General features: G+C 35.7%; 3 protein-coding genes across 3 annotated transcripts; 1 reads left to right on the top strand and 2 right to left on the bottom strand.

The window, feature by feature from the left end:
- Positions 1-295: 295 nt before the first annotated feature.
- LOC136805720 (exostosin-2-like) lies at positions 296-14,048 on the top strand. The gene is made up of 15 exons (XM_067062266.1): positions 296-837; positions 987-1,196; positions 1,364-1,562; positions 3,965-4,036; positions 4,223-4,290; positions 4,458-4,551; positions 4,712-4,819; positions 4,967-5,011; positions 5,205-5,348; positions 5,450-5,492; positions 5,658-5,724; positions 5,873-5,969; positions 6,579-6,740; positions 10,124-10,252; positions 13,785-14,048. The coding sequence occupies exons 1-15, from the start codon at positions 374-376 to the stop codon at positions 14,004-14,006; spliced, it is 2,124 nt and encodes a 707-aa protein (XP_066918367.1). The 5' UTR covers positions 296-373; the 3' UTR covers positions 14,007-14,048.
- Positions 7,986-9,697, bottom strand: LOC136805747 (spindle assembly abnormal protein 7-like). Its single transcript, XM_067062293.1, has 2 exons — positions 9,406-9,697; positions 7,986-8,303 (listed from the first exon to the last, which is right to left on the bottom strand). Exons 1-2 carry the CDS (start codon positions 9,607-9,609, stop codon positions 8,061-8,063), a joined length of 447 nt encoding a protein of 148 aa, XP_066918394.1. The 5' UTR covers positions 9,610-9,697; the 3' UTR covers positions 7,986-8,060.
- A 7,993-nt stretch (positions 14,049-22,041) lies between the features above and the next one.
- On the bottom strand, positions 22,042-27,042 carry LOC136805739 (eukaryotic translation initiation factor 3 subunit I-like). Its single transcript, XM_067062285.1, has 5 exons — positions 26,935-27,042; positions 24,062-24,461; positions 23,541-23,668; positions 23,120-23,320; positions 22,042-22,549 (listed from the first exon to the last, which is right to left on the bottom strand). Exons 1-5 carry the CDS (start codon positions 26,935-26,937, stop codon positions 22,301-22,303), a joined length of 981 nt encoding a protein of 326 aa, XP_066918386.1. The 5' UTR covers positions 26,938-27,042; the 3' UTR covers positions 22,042-22,300.
- Positions 27,043-27,981: the final 939 nt, after the last annotated feature.

Here is a 27,981-nt window from a genome sequence, read left to right as displayed (position 1 = left end):
AAAAAACTAACTTCATAGGTCAAGCCGACTATTCAGAAAACCTGACACAAGCAAAATAAAGTATTTTACCCCCTGGCTGATTTTACCCCCGTCTTTGGTTATTTTTAGAATTTTTTTTTATTTTTAGAAATGTTAATAGTTGATATACATTTCCTGAAAATTTCATTACGAAATGTAAAGAAGTTCTTGAGTTATTGCAAAAAATGTGATTTTTTGACTTTTGAAATCTGGCGGTAGACTACCACCTTAAACTAATGCAAGCATCTGTATGTCTATTTATGTTATTTTTTAGGAAAAAAAAATGAAAGAAGAAAAAAGAACAACATAAAAATGTCATAAGGACAATTTACCTGGGGGAACAGGAGCAGCCATCATGTTGACAATGAGATTCGTTTGCCGGTACTTTTTGGCGTTGGCGGTCGTCTTAGTGACCATACTCTCATTATTTATGTTCACACAATCCAGGTTCAACTTTCGATTGATGGAAACATACCAAAGAAAGCAGATCGTCAATATAAACAATAAAAATTCAATTCCAAAACCAACTAGGATGGAATGTCGATTTGATAGTTGTTTTAATATTCATCAATGTGAGCCCCAGGTCCATGGGCGACTGAAAATCTTCGTTCACCCAAACACTGACTTTATGATCAATAATGGTAAAATTTTTAGTGACCATTCTTATGAATACAAAGAAATGTTGAAGGCTTTACGAAGCAGTAAATATAGTACAACCAATCGAACAGAAGCTTGTGTATTTGTCCCTGCTTTGGATTTACTCGCTGAAAATTATCTCAATCTCGAGCTTGCTGCTTTTGCATTGAATTCAGTCGAGGGGTAAGACCTATCCTTTCTTTTGTTTAAAAAATACATATGCTAAGAGTATAATCATGATTACAAGTTACATTCTAACCTTTTTTCAAAACTAGCATCAATCATAGACAGACGGATTATTCTCATTTTTGATCCCATTAATTTTTCACCAGATGGAGTAATGGAAGCAATCATCTCATCTTCAGCATGTTACCAAAGCTTCCCTTATCTTCCATTAAACATACCAATGTCAACGTTGGTAATGCAATCATCGTTGGAGCCAACTTCATTTCTTCCAATTATCGACAGGGATTCGACATCAGTATCCCGTTGTTCAATTCCCTCACTACTCGTGACCCACACAAACATCAAATAAAATACAGGTTGGTTGGTTTGCCAGATACTTTTCATCCAAGAATCTGTAAACAAGCTGTCAATAAAAATGAATTTCGGATATATCAATATAAAATACTTTCTTTTTTAGTCGGTTTCTATTATAAGTCTGCTTTTCCAGGCCAGATTTTCAAGTATTCTACTTTCAACTTTTCAGACAAACTCGTTCTTGGAAAATAATCATCAGTCAAATATCAGTAGACGTCGAACATCGAAAAACGTTAAGACATTTGGAAAGTTCAGATGCTGGTGTTTTCATGTTGAGAAAATGTTTGAATGATGCACCAGAAATACCCAATCACTTTGAACAACTTTGTAAAGATGGTCTTCCTTTCAAATATCCTACTGTGCTTAAGGTCGGTGTCGTTTTAAAATTATTCTTAAATTTCATTTTTTCGCGTCCATATCTTTCCTTTGCGTCGTCTCCCTTTGTCTGAAGATTGAAATGTTGCACGAGGTACCTGGTTTACTTGTGGTTTGAAGGTTTTGTTTTGATTGAAAGGTCTGATGATGCTGATGTAGTAAAAACAAGTGCGATAAGAAAAAAGTTTTGAAAAAATGAAAATACATTGAATAAAAAAACATTCCTCAAACAAAGGGACTTTTACTGATATTCTTTCGAATGTTTTTATGTTTACGTATTGTTTGTGATTGATGTTGCAGAGTGCTCAATGAAACCAGAGCCAAGTAAAATATTAAAAGGTATCTTTCATCACAAAATAAAAAGTACACTACTCCGAGTTTCGTGCTACTGCACTTTTCAAATGTACAAGATAAAATGAACCTATTTAGAAATTCTCTTCATTTAAAAAAACTGAAAAATGTTTTAAAAAATTAAGATAATTGGTGCAATAAAAATATGTATTTACGATGGCCCCGAGGTTTCTCCACTTCTAGAAAAAGACAATTCAAGAAGAGAAGTAAAAAATGAAGAAGGGAAGTAAAAATTTTAAGAAGAGAAGTAATTTTTTTGTATTACTTCACTGAAAATTTTACTTTTCTTCTTGATTTTTTTACTTCTCTTTCAAGCTTTGAAAAATGAAGAAGAGAAGTAAAAAATGACAAAAATACCACGTGGTTTTGATTACAACCCCTGACGTAGAAAGTTTATTGTTATTACAGAGAGACCCCTTACCAGACTCCAGAGGATGTTTGTAATGGCAATTATGTTGATTAGTGTGATTAAACGTTTAAAGCTATCCCTTAAGCAAAAGTTATAAAGCTTTTCATAAATCATAAAAACACTTTGGGAGAGTACTTATATTTATATAATCTTTGTTGTAGGATCATGTGTTTTAGACGTTGTCTTTGTGCTTTAAACAATTTAAAAAGAGTTAAAACCATTTTGGCAGCTCGCCAATGTAGAAATTTAATCACAATTTCGATACTTAAAGACATTTTACTTCCCTTTTTAAAATGTTTACTTCCCTTCTCGAAATATTTACTTCCCTTCTTTAAATTTTTACTTCTCTTCTTGAAACTTTCAGAACTTTTTTTAGAAGTGGAGAAACCTCGGGGCCATCGTAGTACGTATAAAAAGCTGAAAAATGTTAAAAAGTTCAGATAATTGGTGCAAAAAAAGGGTAGTAAAAAATGTATGAAAAATGCTATAGTTAGTCCGGTGCTTTAAAGTTTTTGAGAAGAAATTTATTTACATGGATATTAATTCCGGACGTTTATTAATTAAGTCAAGTTCTGACGTCATAATGTAATATTTTTCTGTCAGGCACAAATTACATTGTTTTGAGCCATTAATGTAAGGACGGGCGTGGTCAATTATTTCCCATTTCAAATTAGGGGAAATATCCTTCAATTGGAGGTCCCAAACATAGTTCGAAAGTTCGGTTGATTTTTTTTTTCTTCGTTTCTGAACGTATGTTTGTGGCTATACCAACGTTGCTTGAAAGAATTGGCAGTTAAACCAATGCAATGTTTGCCTGCCTCGGTGTCGGCTTTTTTGACATTACATTTGTAAATAACTTCTTTCTCTAAACAATTTCCGTTCAATGGACACTCATTTTTTTTTCCTGCAGTTACACAACTTTTCATTTTCATTATTTTGAACTTTCTTATTATGTTCTGATATAATTCTCGAAACATTTGGAAGGCAGCTATAGCTAACTTTCAGTTTGTTACGGTTGAAGATCTTGTGGAGACGATGGTTTTTCGGGAAGTTTTTGTCCATGATATTCAGAAACTTTTTCGCTACATTCTATTTTACGTTGGTGCTGAACGGAGGGTTGAACCGTATAATTTTCCTGAGTCTGGATTGTGTTCGTTTTGTACTCGATGGTTTTTAAGTCAGTTGTGATGCTCGGTTGAGAATCTGAGTGTCCATTGAACGGAAATTGTTTAGAGAAAAAAGTTGTTTACAAATGTAATGTCAAAAAAGCCGACACCGAAGTAGTGTACTCGGAGTGGTGTACTTTTTATTTTGTGATGAAAGATATCTTTTAATATTTTGTTTTTATGTTTATAATAAATATAACGTTTTCTATCTTATAATCAAAACATTCGATTGTAAATTTCCTCGAAATCAACTTTGCTATTTTTTTGTTTACAAAAGTAATAGAATGTGAGGTCACAACTCGAAACAACTTTCGATCTTCCATTTGTTTGCAGGATATCGTTGCGTAAAAAAGTAGCTTTAATTTATCTGACTCAGCATGAAGACACTGCCTAAAATAAGCTCCTTTTATTCCCGTAGAAAACCTTTGATAAACAAAAACAGATACTTATTTTCGTTTTTTCTTCACAGGGTGGATCGTTTTGTTTGATTCTCCGTGGTCCATACTACGCAACAACACTACTTCTCGATGCCATGATGATGGTTTGTATATTTACTTCCTTTTCTTTTTCTTTTACAATAACACGTATCGTGTCTGGATCTTACATTGTACTGATTAACTTGCATCGCTCACGAGGGCGGATGCAAGTTAGCTAATTCCTAACCTGTAATCTCACTTCAATACAAGGAAATATACTGTGAAGTGAATTCTTGTTTTTCTCACTCAAGGGTTGTATACCAGTCATTGCGATGGATGAATATATCATGCCTTTTGAAGATGTCATCGATTGGACCAGGTTTGTGATGACCAACTTTATTATGTGCATCTAAACTGAGTTTGAGTCTAATCTTCAGACGTAATCAATACAACAATAAATTTCTCTTACGGTCTTCGGTGTGAAAGTAAAATCAAACTTCGATAAGGGACCTGTTTGACATTGAGCAAATTCTTCTTGTCTTTCAGTGCTTCAGTGAGGATCAGAGAATATCAATTGGTATCTCTTCTACAGATTCTCAACAGGTTCAACGAACACGAAATACGCGAGAAAAGAGCAAAGGTATCACAGCTATAAATCATTGTATCTTTGATTTTGTCAAACTACAGGTCTACCTAGTAAACGTGACATGGTCTTTTGCAAAAAGATACTTTAATGATCCAGTGGTGATAATAGTTTGTCTGATATTCGTTTACAAATCTTATATCATTATCATTTTCAGGCATTTTACCTTTGGAAGCGCTTCTTCAGTTCAATTGGTAAAATCATGGATGGAGTACTCGACGTTTTGCATGATCGTGTGTATGTCTCTCAAAAACGATCTTATGAGGTAGTTATTTTGCTCGTTATTTACGATGTGAGAAAATCCGGGGAAAGAATAAAATTGAAATATGAAACATAATCGAGTATGGACATACAAACGATATATCTCTAAAATGTGCAAATCCCTTGAAATATTTTTGCATTTCTTTCTCAGGATTGGAATGGTGATACAGGTATCTTCTCACAAAACCTCGTCAAGGTAATGATCATTTTCTCATTTACCTTAGACCTCTTACCTATAAGGGTGGATAAAAACAAACGCTATTTTACATAAGTAGCGACCTCGTATCGTAACATTTCATAACTCCATTCTAATTTGAACTATCAATATAAAGATCTAAGAGCTAACTCAAGTGTCAAAAACTTTATTTGTTAATCTTACCCAATTTCAGCCTGGTCCATCCACCTCTATGTACCTTCCATCACGATCAGCGTCCAGTGGAGAAGGCTTCACAGCCGTCATCCTAACCTACAACCGGATGGAAATGTGTATGACTCTAATGAAGCAACTGGAGAAAGTTCCAAGTTTGAAAAAGGTACGCGTAACTTTCTCTTTATGTTGTTATAGTTATGGGTTCCTTGGAACCAATTCAGACCTACCTTCAAAGATCTGAACAAAATATTCTTTTCCCCATAGATTATCGTTGTGTGGAACAATCCGTATATCGATCCAACTGCAAGTAAGTTAACTTCTTTCTATACTCACAGAAATGCTTTTTGCTTACCATATGACGATGAAGGGAGTGAATAAAACGCGAATTGAGCTTCTTTGTTTCAGTTTTTCTTTATATTATTGTCTTGTTATCGTTGCTTAAGTTATTCCTTATGGGTTTTTCACTTTACAGATGATTGGCCGAAATTGAGAAAGCCATGGAGCATGGTCCGTACCAAAACAAATCGCCTTACCAACAGGTCAGTCACTGCTAAATATTGGTCTGTATGTAGTGATTTAATTGCTTTGATCTAAGTAAGTTTCAAAGAAATATAAGTTTCAGGAAAGCTGCGGATGTCCTTATGCACCATAGCTTACTTGAGCCATTTTCTATTTTTCATCTTAAAGATTTTACCCATTCGAAGAAATGGAAACGGAAGCAGTGATGGCGATAGATGACGATATCCTCATGTTGACTGTCGATGAAATCGAATTCGGCTATCAGGTACGTTTTCTCAAATGTTATATGCTAAATTTGACATAACTAATGTCGATCCTACTCCATAATTCGAATAATAACTGGATACTCTCTTCTTGTTCTTGTTCTTGTTCGAGTTCTTTTATAGAAACTTTATGATATTCCATGGCTGGAACCCCTCTGGCATGTAGAGGGGAGGCTAAAAAGTCGCGAAGCAACTGGTACTTGGTACCTTTGGCCTTTGGTTAAGAGGGGCTGACCATGTTAGGGATCACCTAAACCTTTGCACCCCTACTTTAAAAAACCTGGATAATCTGGCATGAAGCTTCAGTACTTATCTTATCTCGTATTTCTTAGGGTATTTATTCTATTTAGCAATAAGCTGAACGGACTGTTGTATTTGTTTGATTGTTTGAAAAAGATATCTTTCATGAAACACACAGTATTTTTGAAAAAATGACGTGTTATTGGCTTAGAGTCACCTAAAATATTTGCCAGCTAGGGTTACCTAAATCTTAGGGGACACCTGAATTCGGCACCTAAAACTTGCTGCCTAGCCATGTGTTACTTGTGAAGTATTAAAGTTTTAACCTAAAACAGTTTGCAAATTAAATTTATTCTCTGAATATATTACAGACATGGAAAGAATTTCCGGACCGTTTAGTTGGCTTTCCAGCTCGCTTTCACATTACCAACCCCAAAGAGTTGATCAATGGGAAACGATTGCAATATAAGTATGAATCGGAATGGAGCAATTCACTTTCCATGGTCCTCACCGGTGCTGCCTTTTATCACCAGGTAAATCAAGTTTTGACTATGGTTCTTCTTTTCTCCTTAATAAAACCTTTCCGAATCAGTTTTTTGGACCTACCTCCGGGTGCCCCGGTGGAGGTTCTATAAATTAACCCATGTCCGTCCGTTCGTTCGTCCGTCCGTCCGTCCGTCCGTCTGTTACCAGCTTTTCTCAGGATTGGCTCATTAGTTTTTTCTGATTTTTTGCACAATGATGCAAAATGGCAATGCCCAGAACGTGACGGAGCCCGATTTTTGAGAAAAAATTTATTTGGGCAAATTTGGGCCAAAAACTACTTAAAAATAGGGTTTTTTGGACTTTGTGCAAAATCCTGTCATTACTTTTTTCTGATTTTTTGTACAAAGATGGAGGGCAAGATTCTCTAAAGAATGGCTGAAGTGGTTTTTCCCGGAAAATTCTTATTCGCCTTAAAAAACGGATTTTCGTATTTTGGGGGAAATTCCCTTTAACCAAATAAGAAAATATAGCTTTTCTCAATGTTGACTCATTATTTTTTTCTGATTTTTTGCACAATGATGCAAAATGGCAATGCCTAAAATGTGACGCAGCCCGATTTTCGAAAAAAAATATATTTTGGCAAATTTGGGCCAAAAACTACCTAAAAATAGGGTTTTTTGGACTTTGTGCAAAATCCTATCATTACTTTTTTCTGATTTTTTGTACAAAGATGGAGGGCAAGATTCTTTAAAGAATGGCTGAAGTGTTTTTTCCTGGAAAATTCTTATTCGCCTTAAAAGACGGATTTTCGTATTTTGGGGAAATTCCCTTTAACCAAGTAAGAAAATATAGCTTTTCTCAATGTTGACTCATAATTTTTTTCTGATTTTTTGCACAATGATGCAAAATGACAATGCCCAAAATGTGACGGAGCCAGATTTTTAAGGAAAATTTTTTTGGGCAAATTTGGGCCAAAAACAGCTTAAAAGGTTTTTTGGGTCTGAATGGTTTAAGTGATTTTCGTATTTGGGGACATTCCTTTTTACCATTTTACATTATTCAACACACAAGCTTTATCTTTCCATTCTGAATTTTTGTACAGTTATTGTCACTTTTTTCTTATTTTCATCTGATGTTAATCATTAGGTAGGTCCATTCAGCATGTTGCTTGTTTTTGTATAGGCCTTTTGGACTTTTGGTTATCAAGCAAGGCTATTAAGATGGCCCCATCAACCTACCCCGTTAGGTGACCGAGCGTGGAATTTCAGTATTAAAATAATCTTGTTATATAAATAACGTAGTTTCTTCTAAAAGTTTTCATATTTGAAAAATTTGAATTGGAAAACAGTTTTAAATAAACAAAACGATCATAACTCGATGTCTTGATTGTCCAATCTGAAAGACTGCATATATCTGATTTCTTCCTTCAAATTGAGAGAAACATTTTGTAATTTCTTGCGTAGGTCTTCCAATTGTACTATCTCTTGAACTTTCTTTTTGTCGAGCCGCCAGTCCAATCTGTTCTTTAGGAAGTTTTCTTCTTGTGTCAAGTCCATGACGTAAAGATTGATCTTGGCTTTAATGTGCTCCAAGCGTGCAGTGAAACTTTTCTAGAACAGAAATCAAAATATTTTAGTGACCACACAAAGAAAAGCTATTTTTTTCAGATAGATGACGATCCTTAATGATTAATGTACCTGACTTGTTGTAGTATACTTTTATGCTCTGCAGAATGAAAATGCAGAATTTTATGCTCTATCGTATCAACCATTTCTTGCCCCCCCCCTCTCGACAAAAGTTTCAAAACCCGATCTACTCAAGAAATATGCGACGGATTCTAAAAGTCTTGTATAACAGACCGAATTTTTTCATTACTCAAATATTTCAATTACTTTTTCGGCTTTTCCTTTGAGAAAAGTTAGTGCTAACAATTCAACTTGAGTTCTCGAACTAAAGCAAAACGCTATACCCCAATCGGATTAATTCTTTCTTGTGAGATGTAATCTCGTATTTTCGCGAATCTTTGCCTTTTTCGTGAAAATAAAACTCGCAAAATCGCAAAAGATTGCTATCTCGGCGCGAAATAAATCCACGTAATAGATCAGATTTTCGGCTTGAAATACCGTGTAAATGTGCTATTTGTGAGAAAATCGGTGTTTTCAGGGACATTTCAATTGATTTGCAAAATTAAACCCACGCGAAATATTTTAAGTCTGATTCGCGAAAATAAATCCAGAAAATTTAGTTTTTTTTAGCTGGATCGTGAAAACTAATGAAAGAAATAGACACGTCAATTTCACCGTTCAGCCGTTATCAATAATGAGTTAATCAATAATCAGTTCATATATCTGTGCTTTTATTGTGGCGGAGTTGGTTATAGTTTTTTGATTTGTATAACTCCCTGTACGATTGTATATGAGCGCTAAGATACCCCCTCAATTTTATGGGTCAAAAACTGCGGATTGTTCCAAGTTGTTCCAGTCTCTACGCCTTCCCCAAAAGGGTGAATACAAAAACTCGCCAATCTCAACAGGACTTTTCAATGAATTGGTATCTAATTGGAGAGGGAAGTCGCTCTTTGATGCGCCGACATCCTCAGTTTGGTTAAACTTTTCCTCATTTTTACAAGGACGAGAATTTCACTAAATGAATTCCATTTCTACTTGAATTTGATTTTTCATATCCATCCATTGGGTGAAATCACTTTCTTACCTTATAATCCAGAAACCTTTCACCGACGATTTGATTGGTTGATCTTTTGAGATTGAGATAATTCTTCTCCAACTTGATTTTGTGTTCAGTGAGTGAGATATTGTTGAGGATGGCTGCGCTCTCTTGTCGCATTTCATGAACCTGTTGTTTCAACTCTTCATGTTTTCTCTCCAACAATTTTTCCTGTCTTTCGTAGTTTCCCATCTTCCTTCCAATCTTTTTTGAAAAAACTTTCCCATGAAAACCTTTTTCAGAAAAGGTGGAAACACACCAACCACTTCAAAACTTCAAGCTTCTAACGATATTTTTAATTGACGTCAGTTTGAATGATACCATTGCATTGCGTCACTTGAGTAATCCTTCAATTTGGAAAGCAAAACGCGACAATGGCTTAAGCTGGGAGCAAACCAACAAACATTGTTCCTCATACATCGTGACGTTTCATGTTTGAAATCGATGTTTGATGGTTTGCGGAGTAAAAAATCGTATCTTTTCAACAAAAAGATTTTCACTCTGTTTCCCTGGACTTTTGAGGTTTATTACAAGTTAAAAGTTCTGAATTGGAATTGATGCTGGACATTTTTTCAAGGTTGGACGGTTTTCCCTCATTGGAATAAACCCTTTAATGCTGGACATTTGAGTGTATCAATGAATTTGTTTATTTTAAAGGGATCTCTTGCGAAAGACTAAATAACGATATTATTGTTTTTATTGGCAGGTGTACAACCATTGGTTCACCCACATGCTTCCACGGAAGACCATCCACTATATCAATGAAAAGATGAATTGTGAAGACATTGCAATGAACTTCCTCATCTCCAACCTCACCGATAAAGCACCCATCAAGGTATGCGCTATTTCTATTTAAATAAAAGTGGGGGTGTGGAAGGCGGCCCAGAATTACATCAACCGCCTCGACAAATGTTCAAATTTAGCTTTGCTAAAATAAGGGAAATATTTTGGAGTTTTAATTTTTTAAATTCTTTTTCATTAAAAACCGATCAAATTACTTGTTAAATGATTTGAAGAGCATAAAAAACGCCAAATCTTATGTCGGAATCAAAGTGGAGTCTCATTTCAGCAAAGGTCTTATTTTATTTTTAACTGCAGTTATTTCTTAAAATTTTACCTTGCATTTTAGACCTAAAATATAGTTTTGTGTTTTTCTGTGTTTTCCATACAATCAAATAACATTTCAGTCCATAAAGCAGCATCAAAATGATAAACGTGTTTATAACGTGTACAATCCAAATGACCACTATTTTATCCAGCGGGTCTTTTTGGAAAATATGTATGGGAAACATAACCCCGAAAGAAACAACACAAATAAAACTTGTGTATAGAATCAGCATCGCCTCGTTGAAAACACAAGGCAATTTACGCCCTCTGTAAGCTGGTATCGCACAAAGAAGGTGACACAGGATGCTATAAGTAGCCTCAATATAGAACTGCAGGTCATTTTGACAAAACGACTTTCGTTGTAATTTCTGTATGATCATTTCTGTCATCATTTCACTTGGTTTCTTTGTGCTTACAACAAACAGAATCAAGTTACACATTATGGTTAAGGCGATGATTAAGAATGCTTGCTGGAGTAACGTAATGTAGAGGTTCATTCTTGTCATCTTTGTGAAGGATTTTTGAAAAATGGTCAAAATTTTATGCGATCTCACAAAAAGAGATGAAATGTTTAGGGTGTATAGTGTGCCAATGAGATACGGTTGAAGTTGACAGACTTTTTGTGTTGGTTCTTGCACCAAGATAACGGGAAGACAAGTAAACAATGATATCAATGTCAACAGATGGAAACTAGAGATATTCACATCCAAAGCCTTTCCGACGGGCGTTGCTCTGTTTTTGATGATGATAATAATGATTATTAGGCAAGTCAATGCTCCCAGAGCTGAAAGCACCAACGCTATCCATAGACTCAAAGTGAAATGATTTTTTATCGTTATTGATTTGAATGGATCGATGCATTTTGAATGATTTTGATTTGAAATAAAAAGCTTTCGACATGGTTGACATTTGCCAACTCCGCTGAAAGGCTTGATTGTATTAACTTCACATTTTTTGCATGTTTTTCCAAACGAGAAATTCCAATAGGTATTTCTTATTCGAGCATACGTTGATCTCAAACCTTTCGGGCAATGAGCTGAATAGATGCAGTCTTCTTTTGGATTCTCTAAAATGGGTGATTTATATTGCCGCTCAAAGATTTTAGAAACTCCGCGTTCAAAACCCTTGATAGTGGTGGTTGTTATTTCATTTGGATACATTGCCAATCTGTATGCATGTTTGTGGCCCCGATGTCTTCTTTTCCAGTCAAAAGTAAAAAAACCCAATTTTATTTGTTCAAAGAGATAGAGCACCTGTAGTTGCTTGATTCTTGCTATGTTTGATATGTTTTGTGCTCTTTTTGCTAATTCTTCCAACTCTACGATTTTATGCAATTTTTTAGAAAGTAGATCTATGTGTACTTTGTAAATAGACTTAATGATCAGAACTTTACCCAGCTCTCTATGAACTGTTTCTGTGAGTGTTGACTGCAAGATCCAATGAAGGCGGTTATATACAAAATGGGAAGTCATTCGCCTGTAATGTTTAAGGAACGTTATTTGGTCTTCAGGGGTACCAAACAACACGATGGCATTAGCGCGAGATTTTTGTAACTGTTGTATGATCAAGTCGCTCTTTCTTTGATCTTCGACTTTCAATTTGTCCTTGAAAAAGCAGTGCTTCTTTGTGTCTGTTAGTTCTTGCGTCAGCCTCTCGCATAGCAAAGAATAATACGCGTCTTTGCTGCTCTCCAGGTTTATAATGCCAAACGAATTCCATCCAAATCTATTCAATAGTGTCTTCATCGCCCAGAAATTGTAATCAAAATACGTTGCTTCAAACCCAACTGTTGTTAATGATACGATCGGGAAACCATTTTTGATAAAATCTTTATCTTGTGCATACAGTATAACCCTATGACGGGTTCCTGCCAAAAGGCTAATCAATATTCTATTTAACGTCTCTGGCAAAACAGTGATAACAATGACAACTTTCGAATGTTCATTTTCTCGTGTCACCCTACTTTTCGTATAAAAATCCTGGTTCAATAATAAGTTCACAGAAACGTCTACGGTTTTTTGTTCGCTCTCGCAAACGTCGAAGAATTTGTATCTCAGATGGTTTGCTCGCCAATATTTACAATTCAGCAAACACTTCGCTCCAATCGATATCTGTGCTGTTCGATGAAACATTCGTGCAATTTTTGTCTTTGTTGTAATGTTTCTTTCAGTTTTCCCTTCACATAAAGAGAGAATTGCAGTGACTTCACTTGACTCCATGTTTTCTTCAAGCGCCTCGCTTACGAATAACCATGCTACGAAGACTGAAAAGATTAATACATTCATCTTTGTCTAGGCCCTTTTTAATAACGGACAAAGTAGAATGAGCCTAACTCCAAGTTACACTATTTCTCGATGAAATGTCTTATTTGTTGTTTTCTTCAAAAAAAAAACCGTTTCCACCTGCTGATTTTGTTAGCCTTCCATTTAATGAAATAAAAACAACAAATAAATTATTTTTTCGAATTTTCAATGAAAAGTTATGAATTATCGAAGTGATGTTTCTGAAATTCTTTAAAAAGTAATTAATCGATATATGTAATTCAGTTTACACAGCTTCAAAAATTTACCGTTCAAAAACCTTCTTGGAGCCTGAAAGGAACCTTAAATGTGAAACGGAACGGGTTTTGTTTAAATAAAAGTCCTCAAAACTCGTTATCTCGCTGGAGTTTAAAATAATTGATTTTTTCAGTCAAAAGATTTTCCCAATTTTATCTTTTGATTCGTAAAAGTTGTGACGATTTTTATGTAAATACAGGTTTTTTTTTAAGAAACTAGTTTTACCAAGCAGCCTCAATGTTTCTTAAGAAATCGGCCTTTTGAGCCTTAAATGTCTCTTACATGTTTCTAAACTTTTTGATATACATGTTTTTTCTTTTATAAGCATAACGTTTATAAGCATATGCAGGCTCAGTTTTTGGTACCTAAACAATGGCTCTATTGTTTGAGAACAATAGAATGCTAAGCATAATGCGAGCCTGATGTAGGGGCAGACACTTGCTTATAAAAAACAACAACATGTAATCAGCCTATTTTTCATGCAAAGAAAAAAAACATTTGTTTTGATTTGAAGGTTCTTAAAAGAACAATTAAAAAATGTTATTTTCTCATTCTCAGCCTCAGCATATTTCTTAAAAGTGTGTTTCTTAAATAAAAAAACGTGTAAATTCTATTTCGTTTTTTTTCGGACACTTTATAATAAAAAACTAACTGTTTATCAAAGATTCGCTTAAACTTTTACCCTCGTTCTGAACACCATAGGTTACACCTCGCAAACGATTCACTTGCGCACAATGTCGACGAAACGATTCATTATGGTCTGAAAGCAGCCACTTCATTAAGCGTTCCGAATGTTTAAGTATCTTTACCAAACATTTTGGAAAGATGCCGTTACGACCTGTGGAATTCCGCGCTGATCCTGTCTTATACCAAGAGAACGTTCCTTTAGATATGATGGCCTTCCCTGATATTGGTATTGTATAAGTTCGAAGAGAATGACCAGAATGCAGAATTCTTCAGAATGAATCGTGACTATAAGCTAGTATAACACCCCTGTGCGGTGGGTTCAGAGGGTACCCGATTCCGCAATTCTGCCAATTTTTCCCTCAGATTTCCGTCAAACCGAAATTCCGCCGATTCCGCTCCTCCGCCAACCATGAACCCCCCTGTGCCACTGGAAAATTTCGTCCCCGTCGGGAAAAGTACCCTAGAATTTCAGCCCCACTAAGAAATTGACTTTGATTTCATCCCCATTCGAAATTCATTGTTTAGAAATTTCACTCCAAAACTATCCCCACTGGATTTTTAAACCTTTGAACAATAGAATTTTTATCCCCACTGAGATTTTAATCAAATTTTTATCCCCGCTTTAGGAAAAACTTTCAGGAGTGTAGTAAAGGTATTGAGGTTTTGACCAACGTGAATAAAAAGAAGTTCTCCTAATTTTCGAGGAATTAAGTATGTGTATTCTTAGGTTCCAAATAAACAGGGGGGTTCGAATAAACGGGAGGGGGTTGGAAGATTTTCGAAATTTTAATAAACGGCAGGGACCTAGTTGCCGGGGGGTTGGAAATTGTACTTCTGAAAACCCCAAAATAAGGTAAATATAGGCTAAAACCAGGCTTTTTGGAGCAAAATAAGGGGACTTCATTTTGCCAACTGAAAATATTCTTAAAAATTAATAAACGGGGGGGGGGTCCTAATAAGGTCCGGGCTGGTTGGAAAATTTTCGAAAAATTAACAAGCGGGGCGGGGGCCGTTTATTTGGAACCTAAGAGTATTTTGGCAAGTGAGAATTTTATATGATTTTTTACTTTTTCTTGAATTTTGCGTTTTAAAAAGTTTTTTACACTAGCTCTTTTTGTATTTTGTAAATATTGTTGATTTTCTATGAGGAATATTTATTTCAAAGAATTAATGAAAAAAATCTCACAAATATTTCTTTTCCTTTGTTTCTTATGCATGTGTAATTTTTTAGGCTATAATATGTACGGTACACAAAGTCCGGGAAAAAACCCTTGTCCGAGAAGTAAAAAAATTCCGAGGGTCAACTCCTGAAAATGTTGTTTACTTCCGGTAGAGCCAAAAAACTAAAGTCTGTCTATTTTTTTGACATTTTCTCAGCACCCATTCATGCTATGTTAAAAAGTTATACACCGTAGGAAAGACATTTCCAAAGAAAATAATCTAAAGGATGAATTTTTTTTGTGAAAGTGAAGAAGAAAAGTCGGAGATGGAGAAATGAGTATTTGATATTTTTTTTTAATATTTAAAAAAAGAGTAGTACATATTTCATACGAGATTGAGTTAGTTTTATCCCAATTTTTGCCCCGCAGGGGCTTTTGTTGCTTCACGTAGCGGACTTGCTCGCCAGAAAAATATTCATGTTCAGATTCATGTTTCTTCCGATTTTTTTCGTGATAATTTTTTTAACTTTCGTGCATTTTACACAGAGCATTTGTGAAAGCGAGAAATCGAAAGTCCCGGTCTGAACAGGGGGGGTCAACATTTATAATACCAACCCATAGCCCAAAAACCTGACTTTTGACCTTTTGAGCTAAGTTAACACCACCACCCCAAAATTGGTATCGATACCAACTTGAAAATCATAATTTTCAGAAAAAGGGGGGACCCACCCCCTTACTTTGGTATCGATACCAACTTGAAAATCATAATTTTCAGAAAAAAGGGGGACCCACCCCCTTAATTTGGTATCGATACCAACATGACTTTTTGAATTTGACAAAATATCATGGGACCCATCCCCCTAATTTAGTACCAATACCAATCTGACAAATTTGAGTTTAAAGCTGTTTAAAGGGAACCCACCCCCTCCCACACAAACAGGGTACTAAGAGAAACTTCAAAAAAACTCATTTTTGAAATACTCTTTCTTCAACACAACACAAAAAATGTCATATGCTAAAATAGAAAATGACTAAAAACTGACAATATAATAAAAACAAAGCCAATGAAGCTAGCAAAATCAATCTGCTGAATCAATATTATCTGAATATAATTGATGTGCAAAAACTAGGAGAAGCTATTATTAGTACATAATTTTAGAACAGAATAGATTCACTCATTACCAAATGCTATCACAGAAAAAATGCTTTGCTTCAGGCTTGATCAAAAATAAAACTTGAAAATATCGAAAAAGTCCAAAATAAACAAACTTCAAAGTCATTTAAACTTATTACTCATTTACAGTCATTATACTCAAGAGCTAAAACAAATCCAATTGAATCCGGGGTATTTTCTAGCTATAAGGGCAAAAATTAGGAAAGTTTTGCTGTCATTTTGATATGGATACCAACTTTCTGAATCATATTATTTAAAAAAAGGAATACCCACCCCCTATTTTGGTATCAATACCAACTGAGGATAACTCTTTTTTCTAAAAAAAGGGGGACCCACCCCCATCAAAACCAACTTGACTTTTCAGACTTTTAAAGGAAAAAAAGACACCACCACCCGGCTATGGGTCTGGTATCTGGATGTTAACCCCCCCCCCTGGTCTGAACTGCCAGTCCAAGTCCACACCAGCTAAAGCTTTCACAAACAACAAACAGCACACAAGATTTTTGCTTGGCACTTGGTTAATATCTTTTTAACGTAGTTGCTCAACTGGATTTACTGAGGACATTGTTTGCTACTGAATGAATAACTATCAAACTACTGATATTGGATCAAACCTTATACGATTTTCAGAATGGACGACATCTTCTCAATGACAGCAGTGTTTTATGCCTACGTGCTCTGCTCTACCGAAACCCTACTGATATTATAAAGGCATAGACAAAAGGGAAATTGACCGTTAATTCATATTGTTTACCTATATAGTGACTTCATATTGAAGGAAATTAAATTGAAAATGTTCGGGCCATGCCGTGGGTCGTTATGGCGATATTGCATGCGCCCCGAAAGTAATTTTTCAAAGAGTAAAGCCTTGCGCCAAAACGTGCCAAAAACTGGTATATACCAACATTGAGTTTCTTACAGAAGGTTAAGTAAGTGAGACATCGACATGCCAATGAGAATATACTATGACTAACATGAACTGACAGACTGATTCATTCTCGTGGACATTTGAAGCACAGTTGTTACAGCGAACAAATGGTTGAGCATAGGGAGCAGCGAGCAGAAAAATGTAAACAGAAGCGGAACAAAAGCCGAAAAACGATGGATTATGGAGTATTTGATGCTATTTTGTGAATAATTCTTTACGCCAATATTGAAGCTTTAGCAAACTTTGAAAATGCTTTTTATGTTACTGTGCGCGCCAGAACGGTACTTCGATATGTATGTACGCCAAATATTTTCAGCCTCATATTATGAACACTCTCTCTACTAATACCACCACTGCACACTGTACCGTGTTGATGTTGAACGCAGGAGCATACTTTGCTCAAATCAAAACTGAACAAACTTTTTGACTTTTTAGAACCAGATGTCCAATAAAATACAAACACAATGTTGTACCTACCTGTGAAGTGAAAAGTTTTTAACCATGTTGGCGGTGGTTACAACGGGACACAGTATCTGAAATTCTCTTGGCCTTTATTTTCAAAACATATGGATTGAAGACAAGATGAATCTGTTTTTATGGGAGCGAAACAAACACACAGGGGCCGCAGCTCCTCTTTGAAAGTGGTAGGGCCATGGTTAAGTGTCTAAGGAGGTGCCACCATGGTTGGCGCCGACGGGAGAAATTTTTGAAAATTAGCCCTTCTAGACTGCCTAAAACAGGTCTTTTTCAAGGTTTTTACGCAGAATTTAGCTGAATCAGTAAATTTTCTTTTTGCTTTGAAAAAATGTGGTCGGGCCAATGCCCGGGTGGCCCCCCCGCTGCCGCGGCCCCTGACACACTTGTTGAAATACAAAGTCTGGCACTACTTTAATTGTTAATTGGATCAATTTATATTTCGCAGGAATTACCTTAAGAGTATGAATTTATGCGAGGATAAATTAATGCAGGATTAATTAATTACAAATTAGGCCCTAATTCGCATTATTTAAATTTGGCAATTCTTCAGCCATTCACATTGATTAATTCTGCATAATAATTTATTCTACCATTAATTTATACTCACGGTTGGGCATCCACTATCCACAAAATTTAAGCTTTTCGCAAGGACTTATTTTCGTGTTTTCCCACGTTAAGTTATTTTCAAAAAGTGATAAAATAAGTTTTGGTATTTTTTTGTATTAAAACAGTCATTTCGTTGAAGAATCTCTGCTTTCTTGCTTGCCAGGGACGGGAAGTGGAAGTGGATTACAGCAATAGAAAAAGTTGTGTACAGTGGCGGATTAGATGATGCTTTAATATTTTCATGGTGACTAACTTTCGCTGAAGGCCCCTTTTCAGATTTTCTTAGGATTTTATTTTATGGTCTTTCGTAAATAAGAACAAAGGCTGTGAAATCCGGGAAATTTTTAATCCCTGAAAATTAATATCTTTATTAAAAGTATCTGATTCAACTGCCAATTTTGAGACCAATTATCATATTCATATCTTTAGTAACCATGAAGAAATTTTATTCTAACTGAAAACTTTTTGCAGAAACACATATAAAGATTGTTAAAGTTTTTCAGATAATTTTCAGTAACCTTTGATACAAATAAATTATATCTACAGTATCCACCAAAGTTACTTACTTTTTAAATTTCAAATCAAATGACTGAAATTGTATTCAATTTCATTTTGGAATTCACCTTTAATCTGCATTATGTATTCTTTATGGGAGGGAAGCACTTTCAGTTTCACAGTACAGTACACATTGTTATGTTTGGGTTTTCAAAAGTGATTTTTATCTGGTGATTGAAGAAAATCAACTTTGATATCATTCTAGTCCTTAACATGTTGCGAAACCTGTAATGGTTTTAATTTAGGTCATTTTGCATCAGAAAGTGTAGATTTAACAGGTTTTTTTTGGATTGACACTTTCGTTATGTATGGATCTTACTGAGAAAATTTTAACCGCATCGGCTCGTGTTTCTTAACTTTAAACAGCTCTACTAGTAACATTGAGCACTTTTTATGAAGACTCATTTCACCAATTTACAGTCTGATTATGATTCCCTTGCTCTCTTCATGGCTAAGTTCCTCTGGGCTAATGTCTGCTATCGGCGGGGCATTCATAGCGACAGCTACTTGCTAGTATAGTTAGTTTGGACTGTTTTCCAAGTGAAGTTGATGTAGGATTCAAACACGTGATATTCACTTTTCTTCCCACCATACACCCCCTTCTCACAGACCCACTGGGACACCTTCCCACTGGAAAAATTGGCCAGAATATCGTCCCCAGTGGAAAATCATCTCTCAATTTTTGTCCACACTGAAAATAATCAAAGAACTCTTTGAGATAATCAAATAAACCAATCCTTGCTGCAAAATATTATGCTATTTTTCCAATTCCCACTGAATTTCTGACTTGAAAACAAAAGAATTGAAATCCACAGCCATAAAAACTATGGAAATATCAATCCTCATCGAGTTTAAGTCCGTTATTTTTCCATCCCCACTGGTTGAAAAATCCCATCGGTTTTGTGAGAAGGGGGTGTCACCATGCCTTGGAGCAGTGAACTGTACTAACAACTCACGTGCCAGGAAAAGTGAAAGTATCTTTGTACAAGCTATCTAAGGACGAAACACTCAATAGAGGGACGAGATGGAGTTTTTACAAGCTCTTATTTGATTTGGTTGGCTGTTAACCAGTAATAAAACAATTTTTTTACTTTTTCTAAAGAACGCGTCCTTTTTATTACTTCAAATGACCAATCATTAAAGTATCTTATAAAAACTCCATCTCATCTGTCAATAGAAGGTGGTGGCAAAATACAAAGCGAAAAAAACCCCACCAAAAGCCGGTTTATTTTTTAGCACAAACTCATCCTATGACTTGCGCCGTAGCAAATTTTTTTTCCGTAAGCGGCCCAAGCCCTGATTTAGCGACCCAAGACCTGAATTACCGGCCCAAGACATGGGAAACTTTGCGACTATTGAGACTTGCTTTTTTGGAAAAAGAAGATAAACGAACCGTTATATTCCCATGGAAAAGTACTTCAATTTGATGATGATGATGAAGAAGTGTCACTCTCGCTTGTACTCGATACTTCAATACTTCTCGTTCAAGCTCAAAGAGACAGGGATTAAATATCTTCAGCTTGTTAATGAGGGGATTCATATCTCTTTTGCTTACTCCATTCTTTCTCTCAGAATCATCCTCTCTCTCAGAACCTGCCTCATTTCCTCATCACCCATGAACATATAAACGACTGAACATCCATCTCTTTTGTCTTTTTAAAGATAACACAGCTAGCTTCGTTGCCGCCTCGTTAAAAGCATAAAATGAAACAATAGATTTTGATGATATACCACTTGGGAATACCTTGCTAACAACGTCAAAACTTCGACAAACGTCTTTGTTGTTCTACTCTTCTCAAGTCTTTTATCTACTTTAATGGGATAAACTTTCGCGGGGATTAAATTTCGCGGTTGGGCCTATCCGCGAAATTCAAAAATTTCGCGGGTGGCACTATTGGGTGTCAATATTTTCACGATTTTGTGACTTTCACTGTCAAATCATACATGTTGGTTGTTGAAATACACATTATTTGCGCCTCTTTGATGCAAGTAACCATTCGAAAAGTATTTATTTGATATATTTTGAGTTTTGTTTAGAAATATTTCGCGGATGAGGCCCTTCCAAATTTCCACTGGGACTCAATTTCGCGGATGACACCCAAATCCGCGAAATCCGCCAAATTTAATCCCCGCGAAAGTTTATCCCATTAAAGTTTATCACAACAAAGATAACAGAGGCAAAATCATTTCTAAATTTTGACTTAAAAGTGTCTAATAATAGCACACCGTGGTGAATCTAAAAATATACATCACTTTCTTTATTTGCCCGAGTTTCAATCCCGTCGTTCATTGCGTTAATTTCTTGTGCACATTAATTACACTTATAACAAAGAAAATGTAACAACTCTCACGATTTTGAAATCAAAGTGAAAGGGATTATGGGATTGAATGTCGGACAAATTTGAAAAGTAATAATTATGACGTTTGCATAACGGAGCGCCATTTTAAGGCCTATTTGTTTCATCACTATTTTTGCTATGTTTACTACAAGTGCACTCGATTTTTTCTGTCCAGATCTGTAGCACTTTTTGTAAATAAACTTGCAAACTCCCTTTTAGCAAAAACATCTATAGCATTTATAGTAAGTGAAACAAATAGGCCCTTAGAGTGTCACATTCTAATTTCGATATTCTTATTACACAGGCTCTCAACTTTGGCAAGCTATTTTTTTTCAAGTCATAAAAATTATTGGAGTGACAAAAGGGATTCAAAAGTATATACGCAGTTGAAATTCTGCATTTCAGAGTTGAAAATGTTGATAAAATATATTACAATCTTGTAAAAAAATTCGAAAATAATTTTTTTGTACTATGAGTAACGTTCAAGCTCTATCAATCTTTTTACCTAAATAATTCAAAGAAATAGAATTATGACGGAATATTGTCGGATTTTTCATGCCAATTTTGAAATACAGGCGGCAACGAAGCTCGCTTCAAAGAGACAATAAAAGATAGAGTCGTTTATATGTTCATGATTTACCCAAGTATTCGAAAAGATTATAGTACAAATTTATCATAATTAACCTCTCTTTACTTCAGTTTCTAGCAGAAATAACCACTTTTCTACCTAGAAAAAGGTTTATAATACACAGCTACAGTTTTTAACATCCTCTGTGACGTAAGCAAAAGGTCTCGTTTAAAAGGCATACAAAAGTGAGTGGCGTTTTAAAAGGAGAATCCAATAGGACAGATAATAAAAAAATGAATTTTTTACCGAACCATTCCTTTAAAATGTATTTTAAATTCTCTAGGATTAATCAAAGTTAAGCTGAAGTCGTTGAAACATTGAAGTGATAAGGTTCAAATCAAAGATAAGGAGTTTCAATTGTAGACAGTCAGGATTATCCAAAAATGAAGTCAAACGTGAGAAGTATTTCATCAGCCCTTTATCACTTATTTTTCATTTTAAAATTAATTTCCTATATAAATAATTGTTCTTTCTATTCACAGAAGTTGCTGCGTGAAATAAAAATTTAACTTTTTAGAAATTTCGAGTTCGGCAATCTGACCGGTGATTAAAAAGGAAACAGCGAGTGAATAGAAAGAACTATTTAATAATTTGAAACAAATTCGGCATGAAAAATAATAATTCATAGCGTAAAAATAGACAGCGTGTTGACAATGTTTGATGTTTAATATTCGAAATCGAATTCGTAGTACGATTTATCGAAGACGTGATTTCTGACGTAGCCATCCTCCCCTCCACTACTGTAACTCTTTCCATCAGGATGAAACGCTAAACTGTTGATTGGTCCGAAATGACCTTTGACCCTTCCAATTTCCTCTTCGAAAATCATATGAAAGAAGCGTGCATCGAATTTTCCAACTCTTGCTGAAGTTGTGGTGACTTCCATTGCTTCTTGACCTCCTCCAAGTACAACCTGCCGAAAGATGAGGAGTTTGCTGGTAAAACGCACTTAACCTTTCCAAAAGGTAAAGGTTTCACTCCTTTAAAGCTACAAGTCTTGCCGTAATATTTAGAATTAAACGGGAATTCCTTGAAAATTTTAAAACCGCAAGTGTTTTAACTTATGGAAAGTATAGTTTTAACTCTTGAGCTTTAGACTTAAGACTTGAGAGGACCTAGGATAGAAATTAAATGCAAAAAAATGGTTCAATAAGGCTTAGGATATACCCTGGAAGGCAGTAAACCCCTCTAGAATCAAAAATGCCAATGACATAAAGTGGAAGGGCTGAAATCGCCAGTCTCACCCGAACTTGACATTTTTAAAAACGACGAAACGCTCTGAAATATTGTAGGAAGTCAAGCTTTTTTAAGTTGGAAGTGTATCGACAGCTAATGACCATATTACTCGTTATGAGCGCAGGGTGTTTACAATGTAAAAACTCTTGAATTGTGGTAACCGAATTCCCCTCATATATCTAGCTTGATCTTGTGTACAAAAGCAAACAAAATTTCAAGTGACAAAAGAAAAAAAAAGAATGCCCACCTGGTCACGGATAGGGGAAACAGCAGCCGAGTTGACAGGACGTTCAGTCTTATATTCTTTCAATACTTGCATAGTTTCAGTATCGAAAAGTTTAGAGTAGTTGTCTTTTGAAGCTGTGACAAACATCATCTCGTTTTCGTTCTTTTGAATATCGTTCACTTTCTCTGAGTGAGGTTTTACAGCTTTGATCTTGTCACCGGTCTGATGAGAAAATATGGATTGGAATCTTATAATACGAAAAAATTGTTCAGTGTCAAAATTTGGAAAAAGAAAACCTATACAGAAGAAATAGGACCAAAGAAGGAAAAAATTTCAGAAACATTTGACAAAACGATATTTTTCAAGTTGGGATGTAAGAAGGCTTTCAGTGGGAAAGGAATTCGTTAGAAGGACTGTATGCAACCAAGAACGACCTGCTAACCTTTGAACACCATTTTGTGATAGTTCCATCGTCATGACCAGTTAAAATATATTCATCTAAAGGTCCCCATAAAGCTGCTGTAACTTTGGAATCTTTCGATTCAATCACCAAATATGGATCGGGATTTCCTGAAAATCAAATGATAGAAAAAGTAAAAACAAAGTGATCTTTGGCCACCATTTAAGATAAAACAATACTGAAGTGTTTATACAGTATTGCATCCGCCTATTTATACACCTCCTATTTTTAAAATATCACAAAAAACAACTGTTAAAATATGCAAGAAGCTTCGACTTTCTATAATAGATAGCATAAAAAGCAGAAATTTTGGTATTTACATTGACATTTTGTTAATTAATACAAAATTCTTTAACCAATACATATGAGATTATGATAAATGTTTTGGATTCCCAAGGTTTTAAAGGAAGGGATGTTTCAGATATGTTATGTTAGGCGTCAATTTCTTTCCTTAATCAGAAGAAAGCTAAGCAACTAATGCATGTTTTAAATGGAATACTTACCTTCCCCTGTCAATGCATTATTGACATCGTAAAAATATATTTCACATTGACGTCCCATAGCTTTATCAGTCGAATAAAAGAATTGTTTTCCACTGTATGAGAAGCCACATGTACGAACAGCTGAGCCAGTGCCTAAACTTTTCAACTCTGTCCCAGTTTCAATATCCCACAGTTTAGCAGAGTTGTCTGCCGAACCGGTGAGAAGATATTTGGAGTCCCAGCGTGGATCTAGACACCATACAGCACCACCATGACCATTGTATGTTCCTAGACGTTCTCCATTCACACTGTACCATACTGTAGGACGATTGTCTTTGGCAGACGAAAATAACAAATCCCCTTCTTTGTTGTATTTGATTTGCGTGATTGAACGCTCATGACCATGGAGAAGTAAAGGTTTCTATAACAATCCGAGGTTAATAAAATTAGAAGAATAGAAAAATCAAACTGGGAAAGAGCAAACTGGGAAAGGTCTGGGCGTTCAGCAGGCCATGGTCTTTGGAAAAGATCTTTAAAGATAATATAAAGCCCATATACAGTTTAAGTGTGCACTAATCTTGGTAAGCTTGTCATCTTCCAGATCATGTTTCAATTCTAACAAATTATTTATAATTGAAAAGATTATTCACATCACTTTAATACTAGTCTGGCAGAATGCTCCCAAATAGCCTTGCAAAGCTGTGCAAAGTGCTATCATGACAATGATGAATGTTAATTAAAACACTCAATGAATACCCCTTCTCTAAAACTGACTGTGAAAAAAGGCAGGGATTTCCCAAGAATCATTTCCTAGTTATGCTAGTGGCAGGGCGAAAGCACAATATAGGGATAGCACTGACAAAAGACTTTGATAGGTTCACTGCGCTGCTGATAACAAGCACAGTACCCAGAAGGTTACCTTTTTAGGGCAAATAAGCACAATGCATATTGGACCTAGCTAATGATAAATATAGAATGGAAGGACGTAAAATAAGAAATAAATAGGGACTGAAAAAAATAAACAAATGATCAAAATTCGACAAAATTACGAGAAATAGTTTATTAGCAATTCCTGAGACTCAGTTTTCAGACAAGGGTTGGCAAAATCCAAACAAAGATTTATAAAAGAAATGTAGGATATTTTGAGTTGCAATGATTTATTATTTCAATTAGTTTGTTACAATTTTACAAATAAAAAATTTTACTTACTTTTTCACTTTGTCTGGTTGAAATTTGAAGGCTATGGGCTTATAGGCTTCTTTAGTAAATTTCAATAATTTTAAAATTATATATATTTCCTTAGTTCCTTTCTTTAAATTAGGTGTTTAGCCAATCTTAGGGTCTTTTCAGATGTTTTAAAATTTTGTAATAGGGTTCTGCTCTTTTCCAAATTCCCCTTCAATTAAAGCAATAAAAAATGAGACTTTTCCAGGACCTTGTTCCCTGTGTATTACTAGCTTTTCCTGCTTACTGATAGTGCAAGATAACACCCTGGCATTGTGTGTTTTTCAAATGCAAAAGATTCCGTAATTTGAAACAAAAAACCATCAGATTTAATTTGTTCTTCTTTTTTTAAGCCATTGCTTTGTGGCGTAACTTTGTAATGTCAGATTTTTTATGACGTTTTGTTTTGAGAAGTCCCCCCCCCTCTCAGAGGGGGAACTTGCATCAGTCAACACCAGGGTATTCTCTGGCGTCTCTATCAGTAACGTAAATAAAGCCTGGAATACATACACAAGCATGAGGTTGACTTGCAACTTGACTTGTGTTGTGTTGTGTCAACTTGATGATATATATACAGGAGTTTCAGTCTAGACTGGCACAGCAGCAGAGTTCCGAAAACCGAAACTGACACCATGCCATTCTGCAAATATTATCAGACCTTGGGATTTTGCTTGGGGACCCCAGAATCGCAAGATACCCACAAACTGCAGGCTTTTCATCATTTGAATTCCAAATATCAGCACCCTCAAATTGACAAAAATCAATTTTAAGGCGATGGGAATTTGATGTTCCGTTTACCGTCGACTGCCCGCATGCTCTTGAGCCGCCGCTCAAAAAAGTTCATTATTTCTTAAAAACTCATTATTTTCTTCTTTTCCTGTGCCAAGCTATCCAAAACACTCAAAGTGAATCAAAAATAACATCTTCGCTAACAAAATGTGCGCCTCGAGTAAAAAACATGGTTCCAATCACGTCCGCGAATGGGGCAGGCATTTTTAAGCAGTGGGCGGCATCAAGGGTGTTTTAGAAATTCGCGTTTTAGACGCGTCTTGAACGCGTATGAATTTTCGCGCATGTCATTTTGATTCCGAAAGTGAAAGCAGCTCGATTTCACAGTGGAATTAAACTTTGTTGGGGATTGGAAGCACCAGGTAGGAATAATGAATAATGAAATTTTGCCGCATCAAATATTTTTTGAAACGCGACGGTAAACAGAACATCAAATTCCCATCGCCTAAGGAAGCTTGGTCACAGACAGTACGACCCTGCCAGGTGCACCCGACAGTCGGGTGCTGTTGTCGGGTGCTCGAAGTTATAAATTTTAACACCCGACAGTCGGATGCACTTTTTCGGGTACTATATCTTGGGCGCTCTTAACAGCACCCGACATGTAACAGGCGGGTGGCGATTTCTAAAGGCGGAAGAAAACGGGTTCTTTTTAAGCACCCGACTGTCGGGTGCACTATTTGTCGGGTGTTTTCGCAAATTTAGAAGTTTCAGCACCCGACAAAACACCCGACTGTCAGGTGCACCGGCAGGGTCGTCAGACGGTCAATTAAAAAAAAAAGTGGTTTTGAGGAAGCACAAACTTTAGTTAGGATTGTGTTCGAAATTTTAATAGGTGACGAATGAGAACTATTGATAACAAACTTAGAAAATATTGTTCTTACCATTTTATTGCGAATGTATCAAGTTTTTGTTGTCTTTTTTTAAGGAAAGGATGATAAAGTCTGATGTTCTCAAGCTGCCATTTTTACACACATGGAAAAGAGGGAGACGGGAAAAAGTTGTTCGACATCGGGGTTACTTTTCGGGTTAACAGTTTTCCGATTTTATATATCGGATAAATAACGCGCGGGATCGAACAGTGTTCGCGCGCACGTCAAAATGGCCGACCAAATTTCTGAAACTTTTTCTGAAAATTTGTGAAGAAACAACGAGAAAGCTTTTGTTTTTGAGAAGATTCTATTATCATTCGGTATGTATAAGTAATTGTAAGTCATGAGTTTCAACAAGCTAGCTATATATACCAGTCGGTCGTAATTGATAAAATCGATCATCGATTTAAAGTGTGAATAGACAAGTCAAGAGAGCAGCCACCGGCTGGCTAGGAAGTATGAAATATCTGTTCTTGAGGTCCCTTTCTCCTGGAAAAAACTATCTGTTCTGTATCCTAGGATATTGACTGATTTTACGACACTTGCAACCAATTAGCAGTGCGTCTCAAACCGCGATATTTCGAGAGCACGGAAGCACGTCAAAACACCAGCTTTTTTAGAGTTTTGTCTCGTTTACCCAAACGCTGCAATCCTGCGTAGGCTTTGGGCTCAAGACTAGAACCCCCAATACGAGACATTGGCCTGACCGAAAAAAAATCATCATCATCAATTTTGTTAATTGTCAGAGTCGTTTACTCACTGGAAATACGCAACTTTCTGAAGTTTCGTTTTTTTTCGGTTGTGCTTCATTTTAAAAATAACGAAGATGAAAAGTTACCATCAATCCCGCGAGTAAAAGAAAGTACTCCGACTAGTCTACGAAAAGTGCGCTCGCGCGGCGAATAGAATATCTCGCAAATTAATATATGCATAAAACTGACGAAATCCTTTCTTTTTTATGCTTAGGTGACGTCACCATCGATCTGACTCGACAATGGAGAACCAAATTTGGCAATGTATATTTATACGAGCAGCCGAGAAAGTTTGTGTGACGCAAAA

The sequence above is a fragment of the Clytia hemisphaerica genome, unplaced genomic scaffold, assembly GCF_902728285.1.
Source record: "Clytia hemisphaerica strain Z4C2 unplaced genomic scaffold, Clytia hemisphaerica genome assembly, whole genome shotgun sequence".
NCBI lineage: Eukaryota > Metazoa > Cnidaria > Hydrozoa > Leptothecata > Clytiidae > Clytia > Clytia hemisphaerica.
This window is presented reverse-complemented; position numbering and strand designations above follow the sequence as displayed.

Bases quoted from the DNA above. Each gene is read 5' to 3' on its own strand.
- LOC136805720 (XM_067062266.1), top strand. From the start codon at position 374: ATGTTGACAATGAGATTCGTTTGCCGGTACTTTTTGGCGTTGGCGGTC. The intron at 1,563-3,964 runs GTCGGTGTCGTT...TTTTCTTCACAG, and splicing joins AATATCCTACTGTGCTTAAG to GGTGGATCGTTTTGTTTGAT. The intron at 4,291-4,457 runs GTTTGTGATGAC...CTTGTCTTTCAG, and splicing joins GATGTCATCGATTGGACCAG to TGCTTCAGTGAGGATCAGAG.
- LOC136805747 (XM_067062293.1), bottom strand. From the start codon at position 9,609: ATGGGAAACTACGAAAGACAGGAAAAATTGTTGGAGAGAAAACATGAA. The intron at 8,304-9,405 runs GTAAGAAAGTGA...TTTCTGTTCTAG, and splicing joins AAAGGTTTCTGGATTATAAG to AAAAGTTTCACTGCACGCTT.
- LOC136805739 (XM_067062285.1), bottom strand. The intron at 23,669-24,061 runs GTAAGTATTCCA...TTTGATTTTCAG, and splicing joins TAATGCATTGACAGGGGAAG to GAAATCCCGATCCATATTTG. The intron at 23,321-23,540 runs GTTAGCAGGTCG...TTTTCTCATCAG, and splicing joins TCACAAAATGGTGTTCAAAG to ACCGGTGACAAGATCAAAGC.